The sequence below is a fragment of the Procambarus clarkii genome, chromosome 42, assembly GCF_040958095.1.
Source record: "Procambarus clarkii isolate CNS0578487 chromosome 42, FALCON_Pclarkii_2.0, whole genome shotgun sequence".
Taxonomy (NCBI): domain Eukaryota; kingdom Metazoa; phylum Arthropoda; class Malacostraca; order Decapoda; family Cambaridae; genus Procambarus; species Procambarus clarkii.
Window position 1 is genome coordinate 5,895,797 of NC_091191.1, and position 25,096 is coordinate 5,920,892.

Genomic DNA, 25,096 nt, shown 5'->3' on the forward strand with positions numbered 1-25,096 from the left:
ATGTTTATGGACAACGTAGGTGATTTGAGGCAATTTGCGGCCAGAGTGAAATAGTATCCACGCGGTGAGTGATGGAGGAGGATATATACTGCTGTGTACTCGACCAGCGGGTGAGAGGTAAGTTATATCGAACAATTATGGGGAATAGATGGGTTATTTTAGGCGTTGAATGTCAGGTAACCGGTAACTACACAGATGGGGTAGTGTTTAAGTCTTTATTTACTAAAGTGGAACATTACATTATGCCTTTAGCTGAACAAGTCTACTGGTGGGGGAAGTAGACGGGTTTTATGCAAGTATTTTACCTAAATATTTGTATTTGGTTAACTAGTTCAGCCGTTACCAGGGAGGGTGTTCCTTTAATCTAATCTAAAAATTCTAGGCGGACAAAGTGATTAAATAAAGAAATTGAATAGAACGAAGTGGTTTGCCAGGGTGCTTAACATTTAGTTTAGTTCACGTACTATGCAGCCCATGCTTAAAGAATGAGAGTTTATCATATTGAATTTACCGTAGTTTTACTGCATTTAATATACCGTTTTTACCCTATTTAATTATGTCGGGTAAAGGCCGGTCGTGGAAAGTTCCTAATATAGCAAGTTTTAAAGGAAAAGTTTGAGTTAACTTTAACGCTTAAGTTAGTGACCAATTAGCTTAGTCTATTGTGAGGAAAGTTACTAGAATCTAACATTGCAAGTGCCATTTCTCTACTCTTTCTGAGAAACATGACTAGATACATGAATCGCATAGTTTTATTACTAAATGTTCATGGATTGGGTTGCATAGTTGAGGAAATGGTGATAAGGTTTGTGATTTTGTGTACCTTGACTTCAGCAGAGATTTTGATAGTGGCGCAACATTGATAGGGGCTCGGATCATTGGGAATGCTGACTGAAGTTGATTAGGTCATGGCTATACCAAAGGAAATCGGTATAAATGGGGTTAAGTTGGGAGAAGTTGTAAGTAGTGCCTAAAAGCTCTCCTTGGACCTCGGTTATTCGCAAGATTATGGTTTAGGACTGCAATAGTTGCAGAATTGGCAAATAGAAAATACCGATGCCCTATATAGTTTTGAAATGGTTAAGACTACCAGATGCAGTTTAATGCTGACAAATGTAAGGTTTGGGGGCTAGGTAAAGATGAGATAGATGGTGTAGATTGTTAAGAGTTTTAAAATCTTTGCAGGTGGTAAATTCTTCCCGAGCTGGCACTGCTCTCCAGCCTGGAATGTTGATTGGTTAGTCTTCAACTGCCTCCCAACATGGTAGTGAGGTCCTGAGCTGACATGCAGTGAGGAACGTGGAAAGCTTCCTGAATTGGCACATGGTATGCCTCCCTTTCAAACCAGCAGCTGGCACAAATGTTCCAGCTAACATCAGAATAGTGGATGAAGCCCACACTAAAATGTAAGTGGTACAGTAAAAGGACACCCCCCCCCCCTCCCTTTTGACACTGAACAGTTGGGAGGAAGGGGGGGGGGGGAGAAAGTGTGGCTTATAGTTCTATTGCTACAGAATCTTTTGCCATAAGCCAGTGGCAGTGCCTATTGGCACTTGCTATTCAGAATCTCCCCCTTACATAGTTAATTAAAAAAGAAATGCTGTAGACAAGCTCAACCTTTGAAGGGGGGGGGGGGGGGCAACATTTTCGTTGCCGTCAAAGCACATCAAAGATGCTCTGAGCTAACTTCCCCTAGTCATTAGTGAATGGTGGCCAGTAACTCTCTAGTAGGAACTTTAGTGACATTAGAATCCATGGAGAAAGTGTGCACTTCTGCTGTATCTGCCAGTTTGCTAGAAATTGAAATTGGCATACTTGCTCAGCAACTACTTGCCCTCTTGTACCATGTTACTCAACCATAACATAACCACCACACCACCCATTCTTCTAACTTTAATATTAGTTGGCTTGCATGGTGTGTTAATCATTCCTTTGGCAGAACTGTAGCTAAATTGTTCCCACAACAGTACTGTATCAGGTTCATAAAGAAATTTATAATAAAGACCAAGTGTGGTCCTAAGTGCTGCAGATGGGGGAGATAGAACCTTACACCTGCAGAAGTGTGGTGATAACTGGAGAATATGGCCTTGTATAGTTGCTAGTGTAAAAATTACTAAATTTAGTAAAATCACATTGTCTTGGTAGTATAGTTGGGTTAATTATGAATTTAGACTAAAAAGCTTGGTACATAATTCGACACAATAAATTTGTATATATAAATTTTGTATTGCTTTTATTCAAATGTTATACATGGTTGTTAAATTACAGTTTGTTTGCAATGTTCCAGAAAAATGTTCATGACTAAAGTTGTTGGAAAATAAAATTTGTATAGGATGTTGACTTGAAATGACTATAGCTTTGTTTGTAGTAAAGATGGGACAACACGATACTTAGTGTGCCATTTAAAACGGCAACTGTTAAACTGGTGGTACAGGTATGAACAAAATAACATCGCTATGCAAATAACCTTTTAGTAATATTTACTGTTCACATGACAGGTTGTGGAAGGTCCTGGCAACAAAGAGCTGCAGGAAAATACTTGCAGATCTACAGTAAGTAGTGTTGTGTACATTGGAATTAGAGGGTACAGGTTAATTGCTAAAAACCTATTAAATATTAGGGGTATGGAAGTCTAGGCTTAGGCTAGTGGGTACCATATCTGCAAGTTTAGTCCTTTCAGGAATGTATTGAATAGAATGGTATGTTGAAATTGTGAAAATTGTAATGTGGGGCATTAGATCTTAAACAGCATAGTTGAGGGTGTTTTATTAATACTTTTAATGAAATATAAATCTTGTTTAGTTAACATTAAATGTTTGTTAAATGAGCTTTAATCTATAAATGTATAACACTTAAGGGTCATCATGAGTCAAAGTTAATGGCAGGAAAAGTTTTGTTCTAAGAGATGGTATTTTTCCCTTGAAAGTAAAAAAAATAATCAATGTTTAGTTTAGCTTGGTTTTTAAATTTATATAGTTTTCCAGAATGTGGTTTGGAAAGTCCAGAAGTCCCTCTGTCAGTTGGAAGAGTTCATTGGTTAAACAGAATCAGGTGAGTTGTAGTGAGGTTAATCTGAATAGATTTGCATAAGTAAAAATAAATAGTAATAACTTAAACAATATAGCATTGGCTAAAGATAAATGTAATTTGCCATTGAAGTGCAGTTGTGGATAGTTTCTCAAATGACATTTACTGAAACTTGGCAAATTGATGCCATATATATTTATATTGCTAAATTAGATCTTTACTACTGCTACTAGAATGTGTAGGAAAGGTAAATTCCTTAAAGAAATTTGTTCTATTTGAATTTGTGAAGTAAAGCAAGATTGGCTTAAAATCTGATATTAATTTGTTGAAATATTTTTCAGGTGATTATGATGCATGGACTGGCTTGGAGTGAGGCACCTTTACTCTGCAAAAGGGGTGAGTTTGATGTTTTAGCTATATCAATGACCTAATCTTAATTCTTGTATCTAGTCCATTTATAGGTGTGTAACCATGTCCTACTGTTACAACCCACAGGGGATGATGCAGTTTGTACTGATCCTACCCCATTTCATAAAAGGGGACCAGGCAGTCCTGCAGACTTCCCTGGCTTGGCTTTTTCAGAGCTTTGCTCTACTACCCATCTAATAGATGGACTAGATTTGCATAGGTGTAGGGACCCTTAACAATGGTTACATTGTTAATTCTCACAGGGCTTGTTTGCTGAATGGGTGGATGCATCTAAAACTTTAGTGCCTGGCATGCATTGTACAGTGCTTTCAGTAAAGCATATGTACCATGTGTTGATGGCACTAAAGTGGTGGATGTAATGCACCCATTCAGGGAACAAGCTCTGCACTGAAACCAGAGGAAGGGATAGGCCTTGCTGAGCCTATCTTAAAAGATAGGATGTTAGGATTTTTTGTGCTTATTATTAGGCATTGGTGATAATAAAAGTAGTGTCCCTGTTTAATGTTTATTTTTCTTTTACAGGTGATTGTCTCTGGAGTTGTCTTGGCCTTTTGGATCTTCTGTTCATCTAGGAGCACCTGTCCCACAACCTGAAACAGTAATAAATATTATATGTATTATAAGTACTATATGTAAAACTTATTAAATAAAACAATTTTAATGAAACTACTTTATATACCTTGTCCTGAAATTATGCTGGAAATTGTTTACTACTATTGATGCAATGTTTAAACATCTGAAATTTTTTTACTTTGAAAATAAATACTTGGTAAAATTTACACCTATTTGTAACTTGTTACATAGGTGCATGCAAAATGCATTGAAAAGATGTAAAAGTGGACTACCTATTCAATTTACATAAACTAACTAATATTTCAGACTAATTTGCAATATTTAAGAGGAAGAAACTTTAGTCAATATTTTAGTTTCCATATTTGAAAGTAAATTTAAAGCTATGCAACACCTAAGCTTTGTACAAATTATGATTAACTTAACTAAAGGTCATTTAAATTTACAAAACATTAGAAAAGTGACACTAAGCATCTATACAACATGGTTTTCACAAAGTCTTTGGTAACTTAAATTTAATCAAAGCTCTTAAATGATTTGTCTGCCAAACTTCTGATATTCTGAAATTTTACCTAGATTAAAACCATCATTGTTTGAAAGGGCAAAACAGATTACTGTTGGTTAGTTTGACCTAACATCTGCAAGGTCTTGAAGGAATGGAATTTTTTTTTGTCAAACTTTGTTTGCTAAAAACAAACCCTGCCTAATGAACCTGCTCATTTTTTTTTAGAAATGGTAATTGCAACATTACCAAAGGCCATTGTTTTAATAGCCAAAGTACCAAATGAAAGACCAAGAAGCAACAAACAGGTACATGGTAGAAAGGACAAAAGAATGGTTATGAGGACCCTTTCATTTGTTAAAGAAATGACTGGGGAAAAATGCTGTCATACCACAAGGGGTCTTAAGCCTTGTCATACATCACTGACAATCTAAATATTACCAACCACAAAAATTGCTGATAACATGTTATAAAAAAAAATAAGGCCTCAATATTATTCTTTAATGCAGATCTCTAACTCTACATAATAGTAAAAAGACTGGCAATTTCTTAATATAAAACAGACAAAAATCCAAGACCTTGCACGTGAGCCAGAACAATCCATATCACAACTACCACATTAAAATGAAACAACAATGAAGGTAAGGTAATTACCAAAAGAAGGCACCAAACCAGGAAGGCCATGTAGCACCATCAAAGTGCGAAATAATCAGAGGGAGCTAAATATCACCAAGAATGCCAATACGAGAACAAAAACGCATAAGGTGAACGATATCAAAAGTATCCGATTCACCTAGAATTCTATCGAGGGACGGTCGGAAAGCAAGACACGCTCGTCCTGGAAGTCAGGACATTCAAAACTGTAAGAGGGACAACGCAATTCGGACAATAAGGAGCAGGGCGGTGCTCCATTAAGTGACCGTGGGTTAAGCGGGTATGACCAACCCACAGCCGTGCCAAAGCAGTGTCCCATCGCCGGTTACGGTGGTAGGAGGAAGGCCACGGGGACACACTAAGTTTGAGAGTACGCAGCTTGTTACCAACCACCCTGCCAACGGGGAACAATGAATAACAGGATAAAAGTCGGAATAAGGAATACCTTTACGGGAGATGGTACAAGAACGGATAGCTTCCTTAGCGGCAGCATCCGCACACTCATTGAAACACCAATATGGCTGGGAACCCACCAAAACTCTACTGATTTAAATTTACTAGAAATAAGAAACAGCCAATGTTGAATCTCAATGACCACCGGATGGACAGGATTAAAGGACCCTAGAGCCATGAGGGCACTACGAGAATCAACTACAACCACAAAGGAGGAATGAGAAAGCAAGAGACAAAGAGCATAGAGAATAGCATAAAGTTCTGCCGTAAAGACGCTAGCCTCCGAAGGGAGGCGACACATGTAAGTACGGTCAGGAAAAAAAACAGAGTAGCCCACACCATCCGCAGACTTAGACCCATCAGGGAAGATGGAAATAGAGTGGGAGTGCGAAGAAAAGTGCTCAAGGAAGAGGCTTTTTAGAATTGTAGGAGGGGTAAAGGCTTTAGTAATACAAGTCAAGGACGTACAAAACTTGGGAAGGGGGACTCTCCACGGAGGTAATGAAGGAACAATACGAGGAGAAACATTAGAAATATGAACAGAAAGAGAATCCTGTAAGCGAGATAACTGGACAGAAAGTGGGAGACAATGAAGAGGAACAGGAACCACAGGAGGAGGAAAAGTCAATGCACGACAGAGGCGAGAGGAAGGATGTTGGAAGGACCGCGCAAGATAGCGAAGACAGTAGCGATCACGGCAGTCCTGAAGAGAGAGAAAACCAGTGTCAACATACAAACTAAGGGCGGGAGTCGAACGAAAGGCACCAGAGCCGAGACGCAACCCAGTATGGTGCAAAGCATCAAGACGGCGAAGAGTAGAAGGAGAAGCAGAAGAGTATGCAGGGCAACCATAATCGAGTTTAGACAGGACGAGAGAGGAGTGCAAATAGAGGAGCGTGCGCCTATCCACTCCCAAAGAAGTATGGGACAAAACCTTAAGGAGGAATGCCTTAGAGCATTCAACTCGGAGGCAAGAGATATGGGCTGACCAAGACAAACGAGTGTCAAAGACTAACCCCAAAAGCTTCGCGGAATCCCTGTACACAATGAGATGACCATAAAGCAACAACAATGAAGTAAAGGTCCTTTCAGTAAGAATCTATCATTCACTGAAAGTTGCTGTAGTTAAAAATAAAAGAAAATACAAGTCCCTAGAAATAAACAAGCAACCTTTTTGACTAAGGAAAAGAAGGTAGTTATTCTACTGTATAAATCAAAGTATTCACTTAGATAACTGTATCCAAGCATAGAGGTTCCCCCCCCACCCCTTCCCTTTCAGAATAACATCTACTTTCGAAAAAGTTTATCATTGGCCAACAAAAATGATTCCAGAACTAAATTGCCTAATACCAGGAACAACTGAGAGCCATGACAAACACTGCAACCCTCTCCTACCCCCAAGTCTTATGCTATTTATGATCCAAGGTAATTGGAGATACTATACTCTACTTCCTACAGACGAGTCTAGTGAGAGGGTGATCTCCTGGCGATTAAATTGAAGCACGATACAGGTGTCAACGAACATCAGTCAGCCCACTTGTCAGCACAGTGGATAACTAATGACATCATAATCTGCAGTGTTGTATGCCTCCCTGTGGCCATTTAAATCAATAAAACACAGGGTTGTGGCAATGTTTACAGCATAAGGCAAGGTATAGAGGAATCCTGGAATGCCATGTAATGTGTAGTCCTTGAATGTGCTTTAGGCAACCAAATTGAATAACAACATTTCTGGTGTTCGGCTATATAATCCGAGTTTCTCATTCGGTATAATGTTTTAAACCTAAATAGGAATTCACTTTAAAGGTCAATTTATTTGGAAAGTGCTAACCAGATTCCAAATTACTGAGCTCTGAAAGTACTACAAGGCAAGTTTAACCGAATGAGTGTTTGCCTATCCATACCCCCATGAGGTATGTGACAACACTGAATAAAGAAAGGGTCTTGGAGCATTCACCGTGCAGGTATTTGACATGACCAATATAGCCAAGTGTTAAAGATCATTCTAAGCAGTTCTGCACAATCCATATACTATCAATTAATATAATTGTACAATGGTGCTTGGTGGATGATATTTCCTATTAAAACTCATTGGACAACTGTTTGTATTAGACATTTTAAACCTACAAATGGTAGCCCTAGATATCGCACTACAGTATTAATTACAAGATGAACAATGTAAAATCAATACCACAACAGCAAAGGATGACGGCTTTTCAACAACCGACAAACACGCAGGTCTAACACCAGCCATCCCGAGAGAGGACGTCCCAAGCATGTACACCCCACAACTTTACATCACTTTTGCTACCTCACGCGAGCACGCAACAGCATGAGGATGCCATACTCCCAAACAAACTCCATGCACTTTGAGCCTTTAACAACTCAACATTTAAAAAGTGGATTTAAAAAATCAAACACCTGAATTTTTCCCTAATTAAATTTACTAGGGAAATGCACACCAAGCCATGAAACTTACAATGAAGATGAACAAACTACACACAACTGTCACCAAACTTCCACATACCACCCCCCTCTCACTCCTGCCCTCCCTCCTTAGGTGCTCTGATTGGCTGAGCACCTGAGCCACCACCACTCACCTCTTGTTGTGAGAGCCTAAAGCATGTTTGGTTGCACTTTAAAAGTTCCCGAGTGTACTCGCCTAATTGTGAGTACCGCCTGCCCGGTTCACCATTTTGTTTTTCAATCTACAGTACCTCAATTTACCCCTTTACAGTCAAATATTATGCAAAATTCTGTTTAAGACTTGTCCCTTCTTAACTTAAATAACTGCTTTGGCCATCTGCAATCTTTCTAGGTGGGTAAAAATGACTCTTGAGGCCAGAAAGGACTTATCAGACGGCGATCATAACAATACGGTACACACACAAAATCACAACCTGATATACACCAAGCAGAAAAGCCACTGGAGCTGTGAGGCGACGTAAACCCTTGCCCAAGGCACTGGCAGCTGCATACTCTACCACAGTATATTACTGACTTTGTAAAAGTCTTACAACCGGATTTCCCCATAAATCACAGCAAGTTTTGAGGCCCCTCCTTGAGTCAACGTCTTACGTAAGACCTACAAGCACTCGGGTGAAGGCTGAAGCAGTTCAACACCATACGCCCCAACTTCAAATACACAGTTGAGAGGCGGGACCAAAACGTGATTTTCTGTGTGTGCTTGAAGTTGGGGCATACGGTCTTGCTTCACCCTTCACCGGCGTACTTCAGGGGTTTTATTTAATACTTGGACTGGCTTCAGTAGGGCCTCCAGACTTTCTGTGGCTTCACAAGTGTCACGTGAATCCCCTGCATAGCACTGGAACTGCCTTTTCCCTTCACCTTCAATGCCTCTGCACTGGAAGTATACATCTACACCAGCCCAGAAGAGTCATCAGTCCTGCCACCTCTCCATACCCCCCAGGGCCTGGCACGGCCTGGTACGACTCAGATGCAAGCCGGGCGCCACTGCTAACTGGCAGTTTGTCCCCACAAACAAGCAGTTAGCCGCCTTCAACTGACAGTGGTACAGCTCAACACAAAGGCACCGCCAGCCACAACGAGCAGTTTGCTAGTTGACCACATGTCCACCTCGTGTTGACACTGGATGAGTCATCACCGCCGGACTATATAAAGAGCGCTGCCTCCCTGGAGAGGCAATCTCTCCCTTAGTGCTCTAGGATCACCTTGGTGTCTCTAACCCGTCGTCCACTTCCAGCCAACGTCGTGTGACTGATGCCATGGTGGTATGGTAGCTGTCTTCAGAACACCAGTATATCTTCATACTTTTATTCACTGCTTATAGTTTATTTTTTGCATTTAAGGTCATACTAACTTGTTCACCTTTGCATTACATGATAGTCAAGTATTGTCATGTCTTATTTTTGTTCATTACTATTTCAGTAAATTGTTTAATTATTTATTTGATAATTTTCATTCGTTTCCACCTGCAACTTACACACTGCAAGGCCAATAGCAGCATTTCTTTCATTTATGTGAGGGAGAGCCATACCATCTTGGTTCAGTATAGCTGTGATACCATAACCCGTCACACAAGATATCCAGTTGTAAGACTTTTACCATCAGTGGTGGTAGAGTATGCAACTGGCAATGCCTTTGTTACAGGTTCGCTTCATCTCACAGCCCCAGTGGATTTTCTCACACATTTGAATACATGAAACAACTTTATTTGATACATTCCAAACCAAAGTACTGTACAGTACAGTAATTATCAAACCATCAAATGTGTGGGATAATCATAGTGCGCTAAATATCACTAACGTCGCCAATACAAGAACAAAAACGCATACGGCGAACAATATCAAAGGTATTGAATTTACCAAGAATTTTATCGAGGGACAATTGACAGTGAGGGATGGTCGGGAAGCAAGACACGTAAGTCCTGGAAGTCAGGACACGTAGAGACAACGGTTTGGACAATAAGAAGCAGGGCAGCGCTCCATTAAGTGCCCGTGAGTTAAACGTGTATGACCAATATACAACCTCGCCAGAGCCGTTTCCCACCACCGGTTACGGTGGAAAGAGGAAGGCCACGGGAACACACTACTCTTAAGAGCACGCAATTTGTTACCAGTAACAGAAGACCAACAACCCTGACAACGGGCAAGAATGGGGAAATGAATAACTGGGTAAAAGTCATAATAAGGAATACCTTTACGGGAGATGGGACAGGTGCGGATAGCTTCCTTAGCGGCAGTGTCCGCACGCTCATTTAACAACACACCAATATGGGTGGGAATCCAGCGAAATTCCACTGTCTTAAATCTACTGGAGATAAGAAACAGCCAATGTTGAATTTCAACTACCAAAGGATGGACTGGATTAAAGGATTCTTGAGCCATGAGGGCACTGCAAGTGTCAACTACAAACACAGAGGAGGATTGACAGCGAGAAAAGAGCATAGAGAATAGCATAAAGTTCTGCCATGAAGATGCTAGTCTCCGGAGGCAGGAGACACAAAGGTGCAGTCAGGAAAAACAACAGAGTAGCCTACACCGTCTGCAGACTTAAGACCCATTGGTGAAGATGGAAATAGAGTGGAAGTGTGAAGAAAAGTGTTCAAGGAAAAGGTGATTTAGAACTGTAGGAGGGGTAAAAGTTTTAGTCATGTGGGTCAAGGCTTACAGAATTTAGGAACGGGGACCCCTCCATAGGGGCAAAGACGGAATGACACGAGGGGAAATATTGGTAACACAAACTGAAAGAGCATTTTGTAAGAGACAACCGTACAGAAAGAGATAGGTGGTGAAGGGGAACAGGAACCACAGGATGGGTAAAGGTCAAGGCATGACATAAGCAAGAGTGAGGGTGCTGTAAGGACCGTGCAAGGTGGAGAAGACAGTAGCGATCCTGTAGAAACAGGACGCCAGTTTCAACATACAGGCTTAGGGTAGGTGTCGAAGGAAAGGTACCAGAGCTGAGCCGTAACCCAGTATGATGCAGTGTGTCCAGATGGTGAAGGGTAGAAGGAGAAGCAGACGAGTAAACAGGGCCATAATCGAGTTTAGACAGAACGAGAGAGGAATGTAAAGAGAGGAGCAGTGCCGATTAGCTCCCCAAGAAGTATGGGACATGACCTAAAGTTAGCTAAGGGCCTTAGAGCATTCAACTCGGACGTAAAAAATATGGGGCGACAAAGACAAACGAGTGTCAAAGATTAGCCCTAAAAGCTTTAGCAGATTCTTTGTACAAAAGGGGATGACCCCTGTTACCTAACAGTAAATAGGTATCTGGGAGTTAGCTGTTACAGGCTGCTTCCTAGGGGGGTGTGTGTGTGGGAGAAAAAAAAATTTAGTAGTTAACCACTGAACTGCTCTGTCTCCAAATAACACCCTGGTGCACAAGAAATAAATTCTTTCCAAAATTTTTTTTCTCTTCTTATATTGTTAAAATGCAGAGTCTGATCACGGGGAAACTAAACAAAAAATATTGTATGTGACTTACTTTAGCTGCGATGGAGCTGGGAAGTTGAGCAAATTATGGGCGCTGAGCGTTGGAGCGATGGGGGTCTGTCGGCCCCGCCACCCCGTGCGATGGCAGTTGCTGCGAATAAAATGTTGCGCAATTATTTTGAAGTTTCTCATTCATTTCTTCTTTTTTTTTTGCTGTAATATTATTTAAAAGTGTGTAATTTGTGGAATTTATATAATTCAAAGTATAGAACATCGCTATGCTCAAAATTATGAGCCTCATATATGCAACATATTCTACAATCAAACAGTGTTTTTGCTGTTATTACACTATATACACACATTGTATATACCCATCTACGTATGTATTCACCATAACGATCCACTATCTTGGTATGGTGAGCCCAAAAAACATGAGTGAGCTGCCACACCCTGCCAGTCCTCCCTCCCTCCTCCAACACATTACTCGCCAACATTCCTCCTCCCAAAATACTGTTATTGTGTTTATTACACTATTTACACACGTTATGTATAAGTATGTACATGTTTTATTCATGTACATACGTACATACTTGCCATCTCCTCACCTCTCTCTCTTGCCTACTTAATGCTCTTGCTTCCCTCATCTCATCACAATCGACTTTATAATGGTCCAGGACGGATCGAAATGTCGTCGTCTATTCAATTTCCAGTGTGTGGTTTGGTCAACAATGAAATCTTCATGCAAGATCTTATAAAGAAAACCCCTAGAACGAGTTTTGCAGATACGAAAGAGTTTAAGGTGAGTAGGGGATGGTTTGAGAAATTTTGAAAAAAGACGTGGTATTCATAGTGTTGTGAGGCATGGTGAGGGTGCCAGCTCAGACAAAGTAGGGGCTGAAAGATTTGTTCGTGATTTTAAAGATTTTGTAGATACTGTATTGACGGATATATTCCACAACAAGTGTTTAATTGTGAGGAGACATGGCTATTCTGGAAAAAATTGCCGAAGAGGACATACATTACCCAAGAGGAGACGTCACTGCCCGGACACAAGCTAACTTGGGCTAACTTGTGTCAGGATAGGCTAACTCTTGTGCTGTGTGGCAATTTGAAAATTAAACCCTTGCTCGTGTATCATTCCGAAAATCCAAGAGTTTTAAAAAATATATAACGTGCAGAAAAACTGTGATGTAGAGTGGTTTGCCCTGCCATCAAAAAATATCTGCAAGAGAAAAGTTTGACACTAAAGGGCCTGCTTCTCGACAATGCTCCTGCTCATCCTCCAGACTTGGAGGATGCATTGTTGGGGCCACTTTTTTTTTTTAGGGATATTCCTGCATGGGCCCTAAGTTTCTGGCTAATGAACCAATGACATGAAGGAGGAGTTTTCAACCTACCTTGTGTTAGGTGTGCAGGGGTCAATAGGCTGAACATAATGTCAGGAGCAAAGGGGGGCGTTTGCCTCTTCAAACACAATTGTGACCATCTTCATCTCTTCGAACTATCCTAAATGCTCTCTTCACCTGTCTGACCAAATTGGGTGTCCAGACCACCTTTGAATCTGAAATTGTAAAATTAATAGTGATTTCAGAATATTCAGTCCATTTATACTAACAAAATTATATACAGTACAGTATACTGTAATTGAAATTTTACAGAAAGATAAAGGCAATTTAGTAACTTTGTTAAAATGCACATGGGGGAAATACATGAAAATAGGTTAATATGGTTTGTAAGGTTGATGGGAAATGTTTATTACTTTTATGATTTAAAAGATGTATAGCCCTGATACTCCATCCTGGGTGCATTCCACCAGGTAATGACCACAGCAAAAGTTTTCCCCGAGGCTCTATTGTCACACAAACTTTTCACATTTTCAAACTTGATTCATCTTTTTCCCCCTCGTTCCAGGGGTTTTCTTTAAAAGGTCTTCATGCAAATGCCTTGGTTTCTCACAAATGATGGCCTCTGAAATGCTATCACCTGCTAACTCTTTGTTGTGTATCCAAATTAATAAAAACTTTTCAACATCCTCAAGTGTTTGTGTTCTTTGTTTCGGGATTGTTGATATGCCTTTTGCCACTTTAACGCTCATAATGTCCTTTTTCTTAGCGAGTATAGTGCATATTGTTGACAGATTTGTTGTACTGCCTAGCTAGTTCAACAACCTGTGCACCGTTTTGACGTTTATGAATGCTCTCTTGTTTTTCCCTCTATGGTCATTCTCACATGTGTTTTCTTGGCTTGAACCTTACCACTGGCTTTCTTGGGACTCATGGCAAGATATATAATAACAAATTTTATGTTCAAATAGCCAAAAATCCCAAAACAAATGTAATGCTTTATAAAGAATTCAGGTGCAATAGTTACTAGGCAGGAGACACTGGTAAACTGAGGTGCGATCACCATGCCACCACGCGCTAGGTCAGCCCATACGCATATCAACAAACTCATTTCCCGAGGCAAAGTTTGTAACCCGATTCAAATTTTTCGAAGAAATTAGGCTCGTAACCCGAAAAGTTCATAAATATTCATTCGTAAGCCGAGGTGACACTATATATAAGTAAAAAATTAAAATTTTGTAGATACACTTGTGCTGTATTGATGGATACATTCCACAACAAGTGTTTAATTGTGAGGAGACATAGCTATTCTGGAAAAAATTGCCGAAGAGGTCATACATTACCCAAGAGGAGACGTCACTGCCCGGACACAAGCTAACTTGGGCTAACTTGTGTCAGGATAGGCTAACTCTTGTGCTGTGTGGCGATTTGAAAATTAAACCCTTGCTCGTGTATCATTCCGAAAATCCAAGAGTTTTAAAAAATATATAACGTGCAGAAAAACTGTGATGTGGAGTGGTTTGCCCTGCCATCAAAAAATATCTGCAAGAGAAAAGTTTGACACTCAAGGTCCTGCTTCTCGACAATGCTCCTGCTCATCCTCCAGACTTGGAGGATGCATTGTTGGGGCCACTTTTTTTTTTTTTTAGGGATATTCCTACATGAGCCCTGAGTTTCTGGCTAATGTACCAATGACATGAAGGAGGAGTTTTCAACCTACCTTGTGTTAGGTGTGCAGAGGTCAATGGTTGAACATAATGTTCAGGAGCAAAGGGGGGCGTTTGCCTCTTCGAACACAATTGTGACCATCTTCATCTCTTCGAACTATCCTAAATGCTCTCTTCACCTGTCTGACCAAATTGGGTGTCCAGACCACCTTTGAATCTGAAATTGTAAAATTAATAGCAATTTCAGAATATTCAGTCCATTTATACTAACAAAATTATACATACAGTACTGTAATTGAAATTTTACAGAATGATAAAGGCAATTTAGCAACTTTGTTAAAATGCACATGGGGGAAATACATGAAAATAGGTTAATATTGTTTGTAAGGTTGATGGGAAATGTTTATTACTTTTATGATTTAAAAGATGTATAGCCCTGATACTCCATCCTGGGTGCATTCCACCAGGTAATGACCACAGCAAAAGTTTTCCACGAGGCTCTATTGTCACACAAACTTTTCACATTTTCAAACTTGATTCATCTTTCCCCCCCCCCCCTCCGTTCCAGGGGTTTTCTTTAAAAGGTCTTCAAGCAAATGCCTTGGTTTCTCACAAATGATGGCCTCTGAAATGCTATCACCTGCTAACTCCTTGTTGTGTATCCAAATTAATAAAAACTTTTTAACATCCTCAAGTGTTTGTGTTCTTTGTTTCGGGATTGTTGATATGCCTTTTGCCACTTTAATGCTCATAATGTCCTTTTTCTTAGCAAGTCTAGTGCATATTGTTGACAGATTTGTTGTACTGCCTAGCTAGTTCAACAACCTGTGCACCATTTTGATGTTTATGAATGCTCTCTTGTTTTTCCTCTATGGTCATTCTCACATGTGTTTTCTTGGCTTGAACCTTACCACTGGCTTTCTTGGGACTCATGGCAAGATATATCATAACAAATTTGATGTTCAAATAGCCAAAAATCCCAAAACAAATGTAATGCTTTACAAAGAATTCAGGCGCGATACTTACTAGGCAGGAGACACTGGTAAACTGAGGCGCGATCACCATGCCACCACGCGCTAGGTCAGCCCATACGTATATCAACAAACTCCTTTCCCGAGGCAAAGTTTGTAACCCGATTCAAATTTTTCGAAGAAATTAGGCTCGTAACCCGAAAAGTTCATAAATATTCATTCGTAAGCCGAGGTGTCACTATATATAACTAAAAAATTAAACTCAGGATTACTTTCAACCCCCACCCCTTTTGCTCTACTCCATCGCCACCTACCTTCACCCCCTCTATGATGTACTCTTCCATAGACACCTACCTTTGCCCCCCTCCTCCCCTCTACTCCTCCATCATCACCTACCTTCACACCCCCTCCCTTCTCCTCCTCCATCGTCACCTTCCTTTCACCCTCCTCTATGATGTACTCTTCCATAGACACCTACGTTCACTGCATATAATGCTCCCCTCTACTCCTCCATCGTCACCTACTTTCACCCCCCCCTCCGCTCTACTCCTCCAGGGTCGCAGACAATTTCACGAGCGTGAGAACTACGAGTTCTCTAACCACTCTCACACTCCTACTCTCTCACCAGTGAGGGGGAGGGAAGGAGGGAGGAAATGAAGGAAGAAAGTTGGGGGAGAGAGAATAGGCAGGGGGGAGGAGGGCCTAGATACATTTCTTCCATATAGATAGGTAGACTGAGGGAGAGCTGCTTGCCAAGAGCCCTATCAGACAGGCTTCCTATTCCTCAACCCTCCCTAATATGCCACATCCTGGTCAGGACAACTTGCTCGATTGTTATTCTTGGTGTGACTCGAGAACTGACCTCGAGGCGGGGCATGGGCATGGATTATCTTCCTGGGGCACGCACCTCCCTGCCCCAGCTCTCTCTCTCTCTCACATAATCTATCAAGGGTCTAACATGAGGTCATTGTGCCTACCAGAAGTGTATATGTCCAAGGCTGGCCACCTGTCTGGACCATTCAAATGTATAAACACGTAATTAGTCTATTAAAATTATATATAATGCTACAATTATAAATTAATTTGTTCATGGTCATTCGTTTATCAGTATTTTAATATGAGGTATATATACGCATGTATGTATACGTTGACGTACACATATATGATTATGTGTATGGAATGATTATGATTATGTGTAATCATATATGATTATATCTAATGGAATGCATTAGTAAGTGATGTGGTGGAGGCTGACTCCATACACAGGTTCAAGTGTAGATATGATAGAGCCCAATAGGCTCAGAAACCTGTACACCTGTTGATTGACGGTTGAGAGGTGGAACTAAAGAGCCAGAGCTAAACCCCAGCAAGCACAATTAGGCGAGTATATGAACGAATGCACATGTACACTTTCAAATGAATTAAGATACCTTGATACACAATGACTTAGTTTAAATAGTTTAAACACACTATGGTACTGATTTTGACATGCTGATGTCTGGAAGGGAGAGGGGGTGTGGGGGGTTATTGTCTGAGGTGGAGGACCAGAGGAGGGGGTCAGTGGAAGGATGGTGGCTGGAGGGATGCCATTGTTCTAATGGTTATGAAAACAATTATTGATGGCAGGAATTCAGTGGGTGTGTACTTCACCCGCACCATCACCATACTGTGCCCTGCTACACCACCCCCCCCCACCACTCCACCCATGCTGTGCGGGGTGTATTACACATTATGGGATAACCGACTGTATGTCCATTCCTGTCTGCTCGTTATGCTGCCCTTCCTTTTGAAAATTGTCTGCTTTATCGACTTCCTTCAAGACCACACGTTAGCCTCTTATCACGCCCTCTTACCACTCTCAGGGAGCCGGCTCTTCTATACAATAGTTACCACTCAGTCCCCAAGGTGAAAGAGTGTCCGGGCATATGACTTGTTACGTGTACTTATTTGCGATTCGTTTGGGCTGTCACGTGTGGTGATTAGTGTTGGGTAAGGCTAGGCCAGGTCAGGTCAGACTAGGCTAGGTAAGGCTAGGCCAGGTCAGGTCTGGTCAGGTCTGGTCAGGTCAGGTCAGGTCTGGTCAGGTCTGGCTAGGCCAGGTCAGGCCAGGCCAGGCTAGGCAGGGTGAGAGAAGTAAAGCGGCAGGTACTTACGTTTCCGAGAAAGTAGCGGCGGTAGTATATTGTTGATTTAGATTCGACGACATCCTGAAGCTAGTAGGTGGCGGCCTCATCGCTCTCGAACTTCTTGTTGTTGTAGGGGATACGAGGCACACCCAATATCCCCCTTACATTGATCACATCGCACACTAATATTTTTACTATTTCGGACACCAGATTTGTCTGTTTCTTATATGTATAATTGTTCAATATTAAAACCACAATAGAATGATCTTAACAGTTACAATTTTCAACTTAACAGCCATTTATGTTCAAGTTCAAGTATGTTTATTGAGATAAGCAATAAATACATCTCAAAGGGATAGAGTAGCTTAGGCTATTTCTACCCCCCTGACTTAACAGCCATATAGTTGGCAAGAACGCCGCCCGCCAGTGCAAATGTCTCAGACTCTGTTGGAATATAACCAGTCTGTCAATCGGGTCAACCCAAGTGTTGCGTTTCCATGCGTTTCCAAAAGGGTCGCCCATGTTGGAATCGGTGAACGCCCTAGTAATATTGTTGAAAGCATCTTAATAACTTATTAAACCAAAGGTCTTTTTATGTCAGAAGAACGGCAGAAACTGGATCTATATATGAAAACTCTTTCAGGACAAAATTTAAAGTAAAACTAAAGATATTTGAAGTTGTATAAAAGTTGCATTTTTCATCGGTCGTAGAGCCGGAAATCCGCAATATTCATCTCAGAACAATGCTTATTTCACGCAGAATCGTTAATAAACGTAAGATTTTTATACGTCTCAAGAAAGATAGAAACATAAATTTACTTTAATCTAGTTTTACATAATCTAGTTTTACTTTAAATTTTGTCCTGAAAGAGTTTTCATATATAGATCCAGTTTCTGCCGTTCTTCTGACATAAAAAGACCTTTGGTTTAATAAGTTATTAAGATGTTTTCAACAATATTACTAGGGCGTTCACCGATTCCAACATGGGCGACCCTTTTGGAAACGCATGGAAACGCAACACTTGGGTTGACCCGATTGACAGACTGGTTATATTCCAACGGGGACTGGTCAAGTCGTATACTGCAATTTCGGATACCGGGCTAGAAACAACTTCGTTCACTGAGAAGTTTGTACATACAAACCATTCCGTTCGTATATGCGCTGGTTTGTTTTCGCTGTTGTTCTCGTCTGAATAAATACATGGCATTTGTTCATATAATTAGCGCTTCCATTATTAGAATTATTTATCCATTATTAGAATAACAAGGTGCAAACCATACCCCCTTACAGTTGAAATCTATTTATTTATATACAAGAAGGTACATTGGGTTGCGAGAGTACATAACATATATTAAGAGGTACATTGTAGCAAGATTTGAGATTAAAGGATTTAAGACTAACACGTTTAGAAACAAGGCGCCCCCGAAGGAGGCTATTATTTGTTATGCACCCCATACTCAACCAGTAAGTAGTGGAGCAAAACATAGATTACATGGTCATAAAGTCTTAATCAGGCCAATTCAACTCTATTTCTTTCTTTATTATGCACCCCATACCCATCCCGTGGGCGGTGGTGTAAAGGATTACAGAGGCACATAATCGGTTCAGGAACTGAACCTTGTAGTTCGTTTAGCTAAGCAAATATCAATTTGTGACGCTAGTTACAAAATTATTAATATTATATATACATGTACACACTCTCATACATACATGTACATATATATATATATATATATATATATATATATATATATATATATATATATATATATATATATATATATATATATATATATATATATATATGTCGTACCTAGTAGCCAGAACTCACTTCTCAGCCTACTATGCAAGGCCCGATTTGCCTAATAAGCCAAGTTTTCATGAATTAATATATTTTCTCTAATTTTTTTCTTATGAAATGATAAAGCTACCCCATTTCATTATGTATGAGGTCAATTTTTTTTATTGCAGTTAAAATTAACGTAGTTATATGACCGAACCTAACCAACCCTACCTAACCTAATCTAACCTATCTTTATAGGTTAGGTTAGGTTAGGTAGCCGAAAAAGTTAGGTTAGGTTAGGTTAGGTAGGTTAGGTAGTCGAAAAACAATTAATTCATGAAAACTTGGCTTATTAGGCAAATTGGGCCTTGAATAGTAGGCTGAGAAGTGCGTTCTGGCTACTAGGTACGACATATATATATATATATATATATATATATATATATATATATATATATATATATATATATATATATATATATATATATATATATATACGTATACATATATACATACACATACATATCTAATCACCTACACAAATACACACATCAATAATCTTTGTGTCACAAGTGATCAACAAGAGGCTCACAACAGTCACTATACGAGGCACTTTACATCTATGGTGAGTCACACAGTTACTAGTCTTGCTGCACACCCACCCAACTGGGCGGCAGCTTTACAGTCATGTGCATGCATTACCTACAGTAAGCAAATTTTGGATACTTCGCTAAGATTTCGAGCAGCACATCATTATGAATGAAGTACTTACACATTTCTTGGACACTATTGATGGTGTTATCTCTAAATTCCGCGATTTTTCACATTCCATTATATAATGACGCAAAGGATGCGAATAGTTCTGCTGACAGAGTTTACATTTAGTCAAATCTACATCAGCAGATGTTACAAACTCCCAGAGGTACTTGTAGCCGAGCCTAAGCCTAGCAGTGGTAACATCTAGATTCTAGAAGTCTGCTAACATTATTGGATGACCCATAGACGTGCGGTTCTTCCTGCATAATAGAATGATGATAGATGGAGTAACTGGTTTGAATTTCACTTTGCCTCAAGTCTCCGAAATTTAGTTGATGTTCCTGGGATATTGCTGCCCTCAGGCTGCTCAAAGGCAGTCCAAGTTTGTAATCAATTCCCTCTTTACGAGCAAAAGTCTTGGGCAACTCATCAATTCTCATTGGCTATTTTTACATTATCATTTACAACTAACTTAAATAACAACCAGTAAACAGACTGCTGTTTTCTAATTCTAGTTCAGGCACTTCCTGGGATAAAACGCGAACATTCCTTGAGGAACTGTGAGGTGCTTATCTGTTTTTCCTCGTAACGGTCCCAAAGCTTCCACAAATGTTCCTGTTTCTCTTTATTGCCCTTGCGGCGACTGGACTTTAGCTTTTGATCAGAAATGTTACGAACCCGGATCCAGCGTCCGTGCCTGGAGCAGTGACAAACACGCCATCTGTGGGTCAGCTCCCGAAACCCCCGCCAAACGAACGACGACACCTAGTGAGGACAGCGTGTACTGGCCTCGAGGACCAGTTTCCAGTCTGGTTCAGCGCTCAACACCGCCGCTCCTGACCTCTGGTGAGGTGGTGCTCCGACGACAGCGCCATCTATGGAGTGGATATGTCGGGCGTTTGTATCTGAGCCTGTGAGTGTGGTGTATTAGTGTCCCGGTTATTAATGACGTGTCTGCTTACAGAGCCGACCTGGGACCACTGTGTTGAAGGTGGAGTCAGTCTACCCGAGGCAGCCAGTCTCCATACAGTGAAGTTTGCTGCAGCTGTCGTGACGTCGTCCCCCCGGAAGAACACTGTGGTGTGTTAAGCCTGCCAGTGGAGTGGCAGTGGAAGGATTTACCCGGGACCGACGGTTGGAGACGATAATCCACTGGGGTATTGAGGACAGGAGGGTGATTGGTGATATCACACGAGACTCCTGTCTAGGGCGTACCCCTTTTATCGTTCGTGGAGTGGCCGTACCAGCCTTGGTGGCTCAGTACCTGCCAGCAGACCTGCTGGACGTGTGGTTGACGGCCTCCACGACGGTGCCCCCAGTGGACCTGTGTTGTGGCTGACCTGTGGCCAGGGTAGGCTCGGCGTTCTCAGAGGACACGTACTTGAGGCCACGAAGAAAGCACCGCGGACTCTGCACCTAGCTTCTTGATCAAGAGTCTTCAGCAGAAGACTAGTTTGTGCACGATCCCCATGTAAAGTGTTAATACCCCTCCCCCTTGTGTACTCTTTTTATTTTATATATTTAAATGGTGATGGTACTAATTATAATATTAAGTTCTTAACTATCTTTCCATACTCCCTTTAAGTTACTTGCGTCACGGATCTCATCCCTTGATAGCCACTACTGGCTTGGGAACGGATATATATATCTTCCTCTAACTACATCAGAGTAAGAACCCCGTTGCGTCCCGAGAGGGCCGTAACAAGAAACCAGTTGGTATTGCAAGGTTACCAGGGACGCCTCACGGTACAGTAAGGGGATTAAAATATATAAAGCAAAGTTGTCCCTCACTGCCCTCACTGTCCCTCACCCCTTTTGCTCTACTCCATCGCCACCTACCTTCACCCCCCTCTATGATGTACTCTTCCATAGACACCTACCTTTGCCCCCCTCCTCCCCTCTACTCCTCCATCACCTACCTTCACACCCCCTCCCTTCTCCTCCTCCATCGTCACCTTCCTTTCACCCTCCTCTATGATGTACTCTTCCATAGACACCTACGTTCACTGCATATAATGCTCCCCTCTACTCCTCCATCGTCACCTACTTTCACCCCCCCCCCCCCCACCGCTCTACTCCTCCAGGGTCGCAGACAATTTCACGAGCGTGAGAACTACGAGTTCTCTAACCACTCTCACACTCCTACTCTCTCACCAGTGAGGGGGAGGGAAGGAGGGAGGAAATGAAGTAAGAAAGTTGGGGGAGAGAGAATAGGCAGGGGGGAGGAGGGCCTAGATACATTTCTTCCATATAGATAGGTAGACTGAGGGAGAGCTGCTTGCCAAGAGCCCTATCAGACAGGCTTCCTATTCCTCAACCCTCCCTAATATGCCACATCCTGGTCAGGACAACTTGCTTGATTGTTATTCTTGGTGTGACTCGAGAACTGACCTCGAGGCGGGGCATGGGCATGGATTATCTCCCTGGGGCACGCACCTCCCTGCCCCAGCTCTCTCTCTCTCTCTCACATAATCTATCAAGGGTCTAACATGAGGTCATTGTGCCTACCAGAAGTGTATATGTCCAAGGCTGGCCACCTGTCTGGACCATTCAAATGTATAAACACGTAATTAGTCTATTAAAATTATATATAATGCTACAATTATAAATTAATTTGTTCATGGTCATTCGTTTATCAGTATTTTAATATGAGGTATATATACGCATGTATGTATACGTTGACGTACACATATATGATTATGTGTATGGAATGATTATGATTATGTGTAATCATATATGATTATATCTAATGGAATGCATTAGTAAGTGATGTGGTGGAGGCTGACTCCATACACAGGTTCAAGTGTAGATATGATAGAGCCCAATAGGCTCAGAAACCTGTACACCTGTTGATTGACGGTTGAGAGGTGGAACTAAAGAGCCAGAGCTCAACCCCAGCAAGCACAATTAGGCGAGTATATGAACGAATGCACATGTACACTTTCAAATGAATTAAGATACCTTGAGATACACAATGACTTAGTTTAAATAGTTTAAACACACTATGGTACTGATTTTGACATGCTGATGTCTGGAAGGGAGAGGGGGTGTGGGGGGTTATTGTCTGAGGTGGAGGACCAGAGGAGGGGGTCAGTGGAAGGATGGTAGCTGGAGGGATGCCATTGTTCTAATGGTTATGAAAACAATTATTGATGGCAGGAATTCAGTGGGTGTGTACCGGTCCGTCTAATTACCACAAGCTACCACAAACTACACAAACTTCAGAAAGCTTCCTGGCAATATGTTAGTAATGAATAAATATGATATATTTACTCATTATAATGTTGGTGCTGAATGTACAACACGAAAAAACATAATTTTAATCTGAAAAAGTATCTTTTTATAAAGAAACGAACTAGAGGGTTCAGTTCCTGAACTGATTATGTGCCTCTGTAATCCTTTACACCACCGCCCACGGGATGGGTATGGGGTGCATAATAAAGAAAGAAATAGAAGAAATTGAAATTGCATAATACGGTTATTGACATTCAATAATAGTAAGATAAAGCAATGAGGACCAAATGGGAGACCAGTGATCAGATGAATATTACAGACTCAAGGGTAGCCTTCTCTTCTTGTATATAAATGAAAAAAATGTTTGTTTAATTCTAATGCTTGTAGGCGAGAACAGTTGTGAACGCCAGCTAGCGCACAAGTACATGAGTGCCCAAAATACTTTTACACAAAAGACATGTACAGACAGGCGTGTGGCTTCTGACTTCTTTTTTATTGATTAATATTAAATATTAGGCGCTTACCTATAATAGTTATCATTTTATACATGTATAACTCTCACATAATAAATATAAAAGGAGTTTATCCAAAAACTGACAGAAGTGTTGTGTTTTGTGCGTTGTATCGTGTTTGTGGGCATTCGGGTGTGTTGTGTTTACGCTGGCGGGCGGCGTCCTTACCAACTCCGGATTATGTCTATTACATCACTAAACTTCATTTAATAACTATATGCCTGTTAAATAGAAGATTTTAATTGTTAATAGGATTATATTGTCGTTTTAATATGGAACACGTACACATATGCGAAACGTCTAAAGCTGGTGTCCGAAGTGGTAAAAATATTAGTGTGCGATGTTGTCAATGTACGGAGTGTCTTGTATCCATTCCAACAGGGTCTGAGACAGTTCAATATTGGAAGACCTCAATACAAGTTACTAGTATAAATAGGCTTCTAAGTCCCCAACAGCATAAGTAGCCATATACAGGCTTCCTGTCCTCCCGAAAAAAAACAAATTATTGCAGGGGGTTGGCTCTTCTGAAATGCACGATTTCCATAGCAGTATTGCATCGGGGTTTGAAATGTTCAATTTGGTTTTGGCAGTGTTCTAATCTTTGTCCCCATCAATGTGTTTGTGTGTGTCAAAGAAGTTACAACCTCAACCCCTGACAAAATGAAGTAGAAAGACAAGTTGTCGTTCAGCACCTTTGATGTATGAACATGTTAGCAAATTTTCATACTTTTTAAGTATCTCTGTGACATTCTGGTCATAGACTCAAAATACAATTAAAAAGTGGTACACTGGGATTGTGAGGATACATAGTATAGTAATTACAATCTTGTAAAGCCACTAGAAAACGCAGCGTTTCGGGCAGAGCTGAATATGAACTTAGCAATTTAACGTTCTTAAAAAAAACTGAACTCTTATTGCACTGTACATGTTCGTTAACAATTTACAGCAACTACCTTCATTTTGCAAAGTACACAAGTATTTGGAAACAACGAATTCTCAACAGCAGCAGCAAACTGACCTCTAGCCTAGCACTCGGCACAGTTGTCAGCTACGTTACTTGATGTTCTCAGCACTTGTCAACACAGCAAGCCGTTCACAGAATACTCAGCAAACAGCACCAAGTCTTCAGCGTAAAGAAGTCTGCAGCACA

General features: G+C 40.9%; 1 protein-coding gene and 1 long non-coding RNA gene across 5 annotated transcripts; one reads left to right on the top strand and one right to left on the bottom strand.

The window, feature by feature from the left end:
- The first annotated feature begins 14 nt into the window (after positions 1-14).
- LOC138373592 (uncharacterized) lies at positions 15-4,122 on the top strand. Of its 2 annotated transcripts, none has more exons than XR_011231227.1 (6): positions 15-117; positions 1,186-1,406; positions 2,499-2,552; positions 2,977-3,051; positions 3,369-3,423; positions 3,979-4,122. XR_011231227.1 is itself a non-coding variant. In XM_069339860.1 (6 exons), the coding sequence occupies exons 2-6, from the start codon at positions 1,324-1,326 to the stop codon at positions 4,026-4,028; spliced, it is 309 nt and encodes a 102-aa protein (XP_069195961.1). In that variant the 5' UTR covers positions 15-117; positions 1,186-1,323; the 3' UTR covers positions 4,029-4,122. The 2 variants fall into 2 exon arrangements, 1 of the variants encoding a protein (XP_069195961.1); XM_069339860.1 differs by having other exon boundaries at positions 2,985-3,051.
- On the bottom strand, positions 3,948-24,979 carry LOC138373593 (uncharacterized). Of its 3 annotated transcripts, none has more exons than XR_011231231.1 (6): positions 24,965-24,979; positions 17,688-17,876; positions 14,617-14,780; positions 12,951-13,114; positions 11,606-11,704; positions 3,948-4,046 (listed from the first exon to the last, which is right to left on the bottom strand). It is a non-coding gene; the product is annotated as an uncharacterized lncRNA (long non-coding RNA). The 3 variants fall into 3 exon arrangements; XR_011231230.1 differs by lacking the exon at positions 24,965-24,979 and adding an exon at positions 18,635-18,649 and having other exon boundaries at positions 17,688-18,104; XR_011231229.1 differs by lacking the exon at positions 24,965-24,979 and having other exon boundaries at positions 17,688-18,117.
- Between the last annotated feature and the right edge of the window lie 117 nt (positions 24,980-25,096).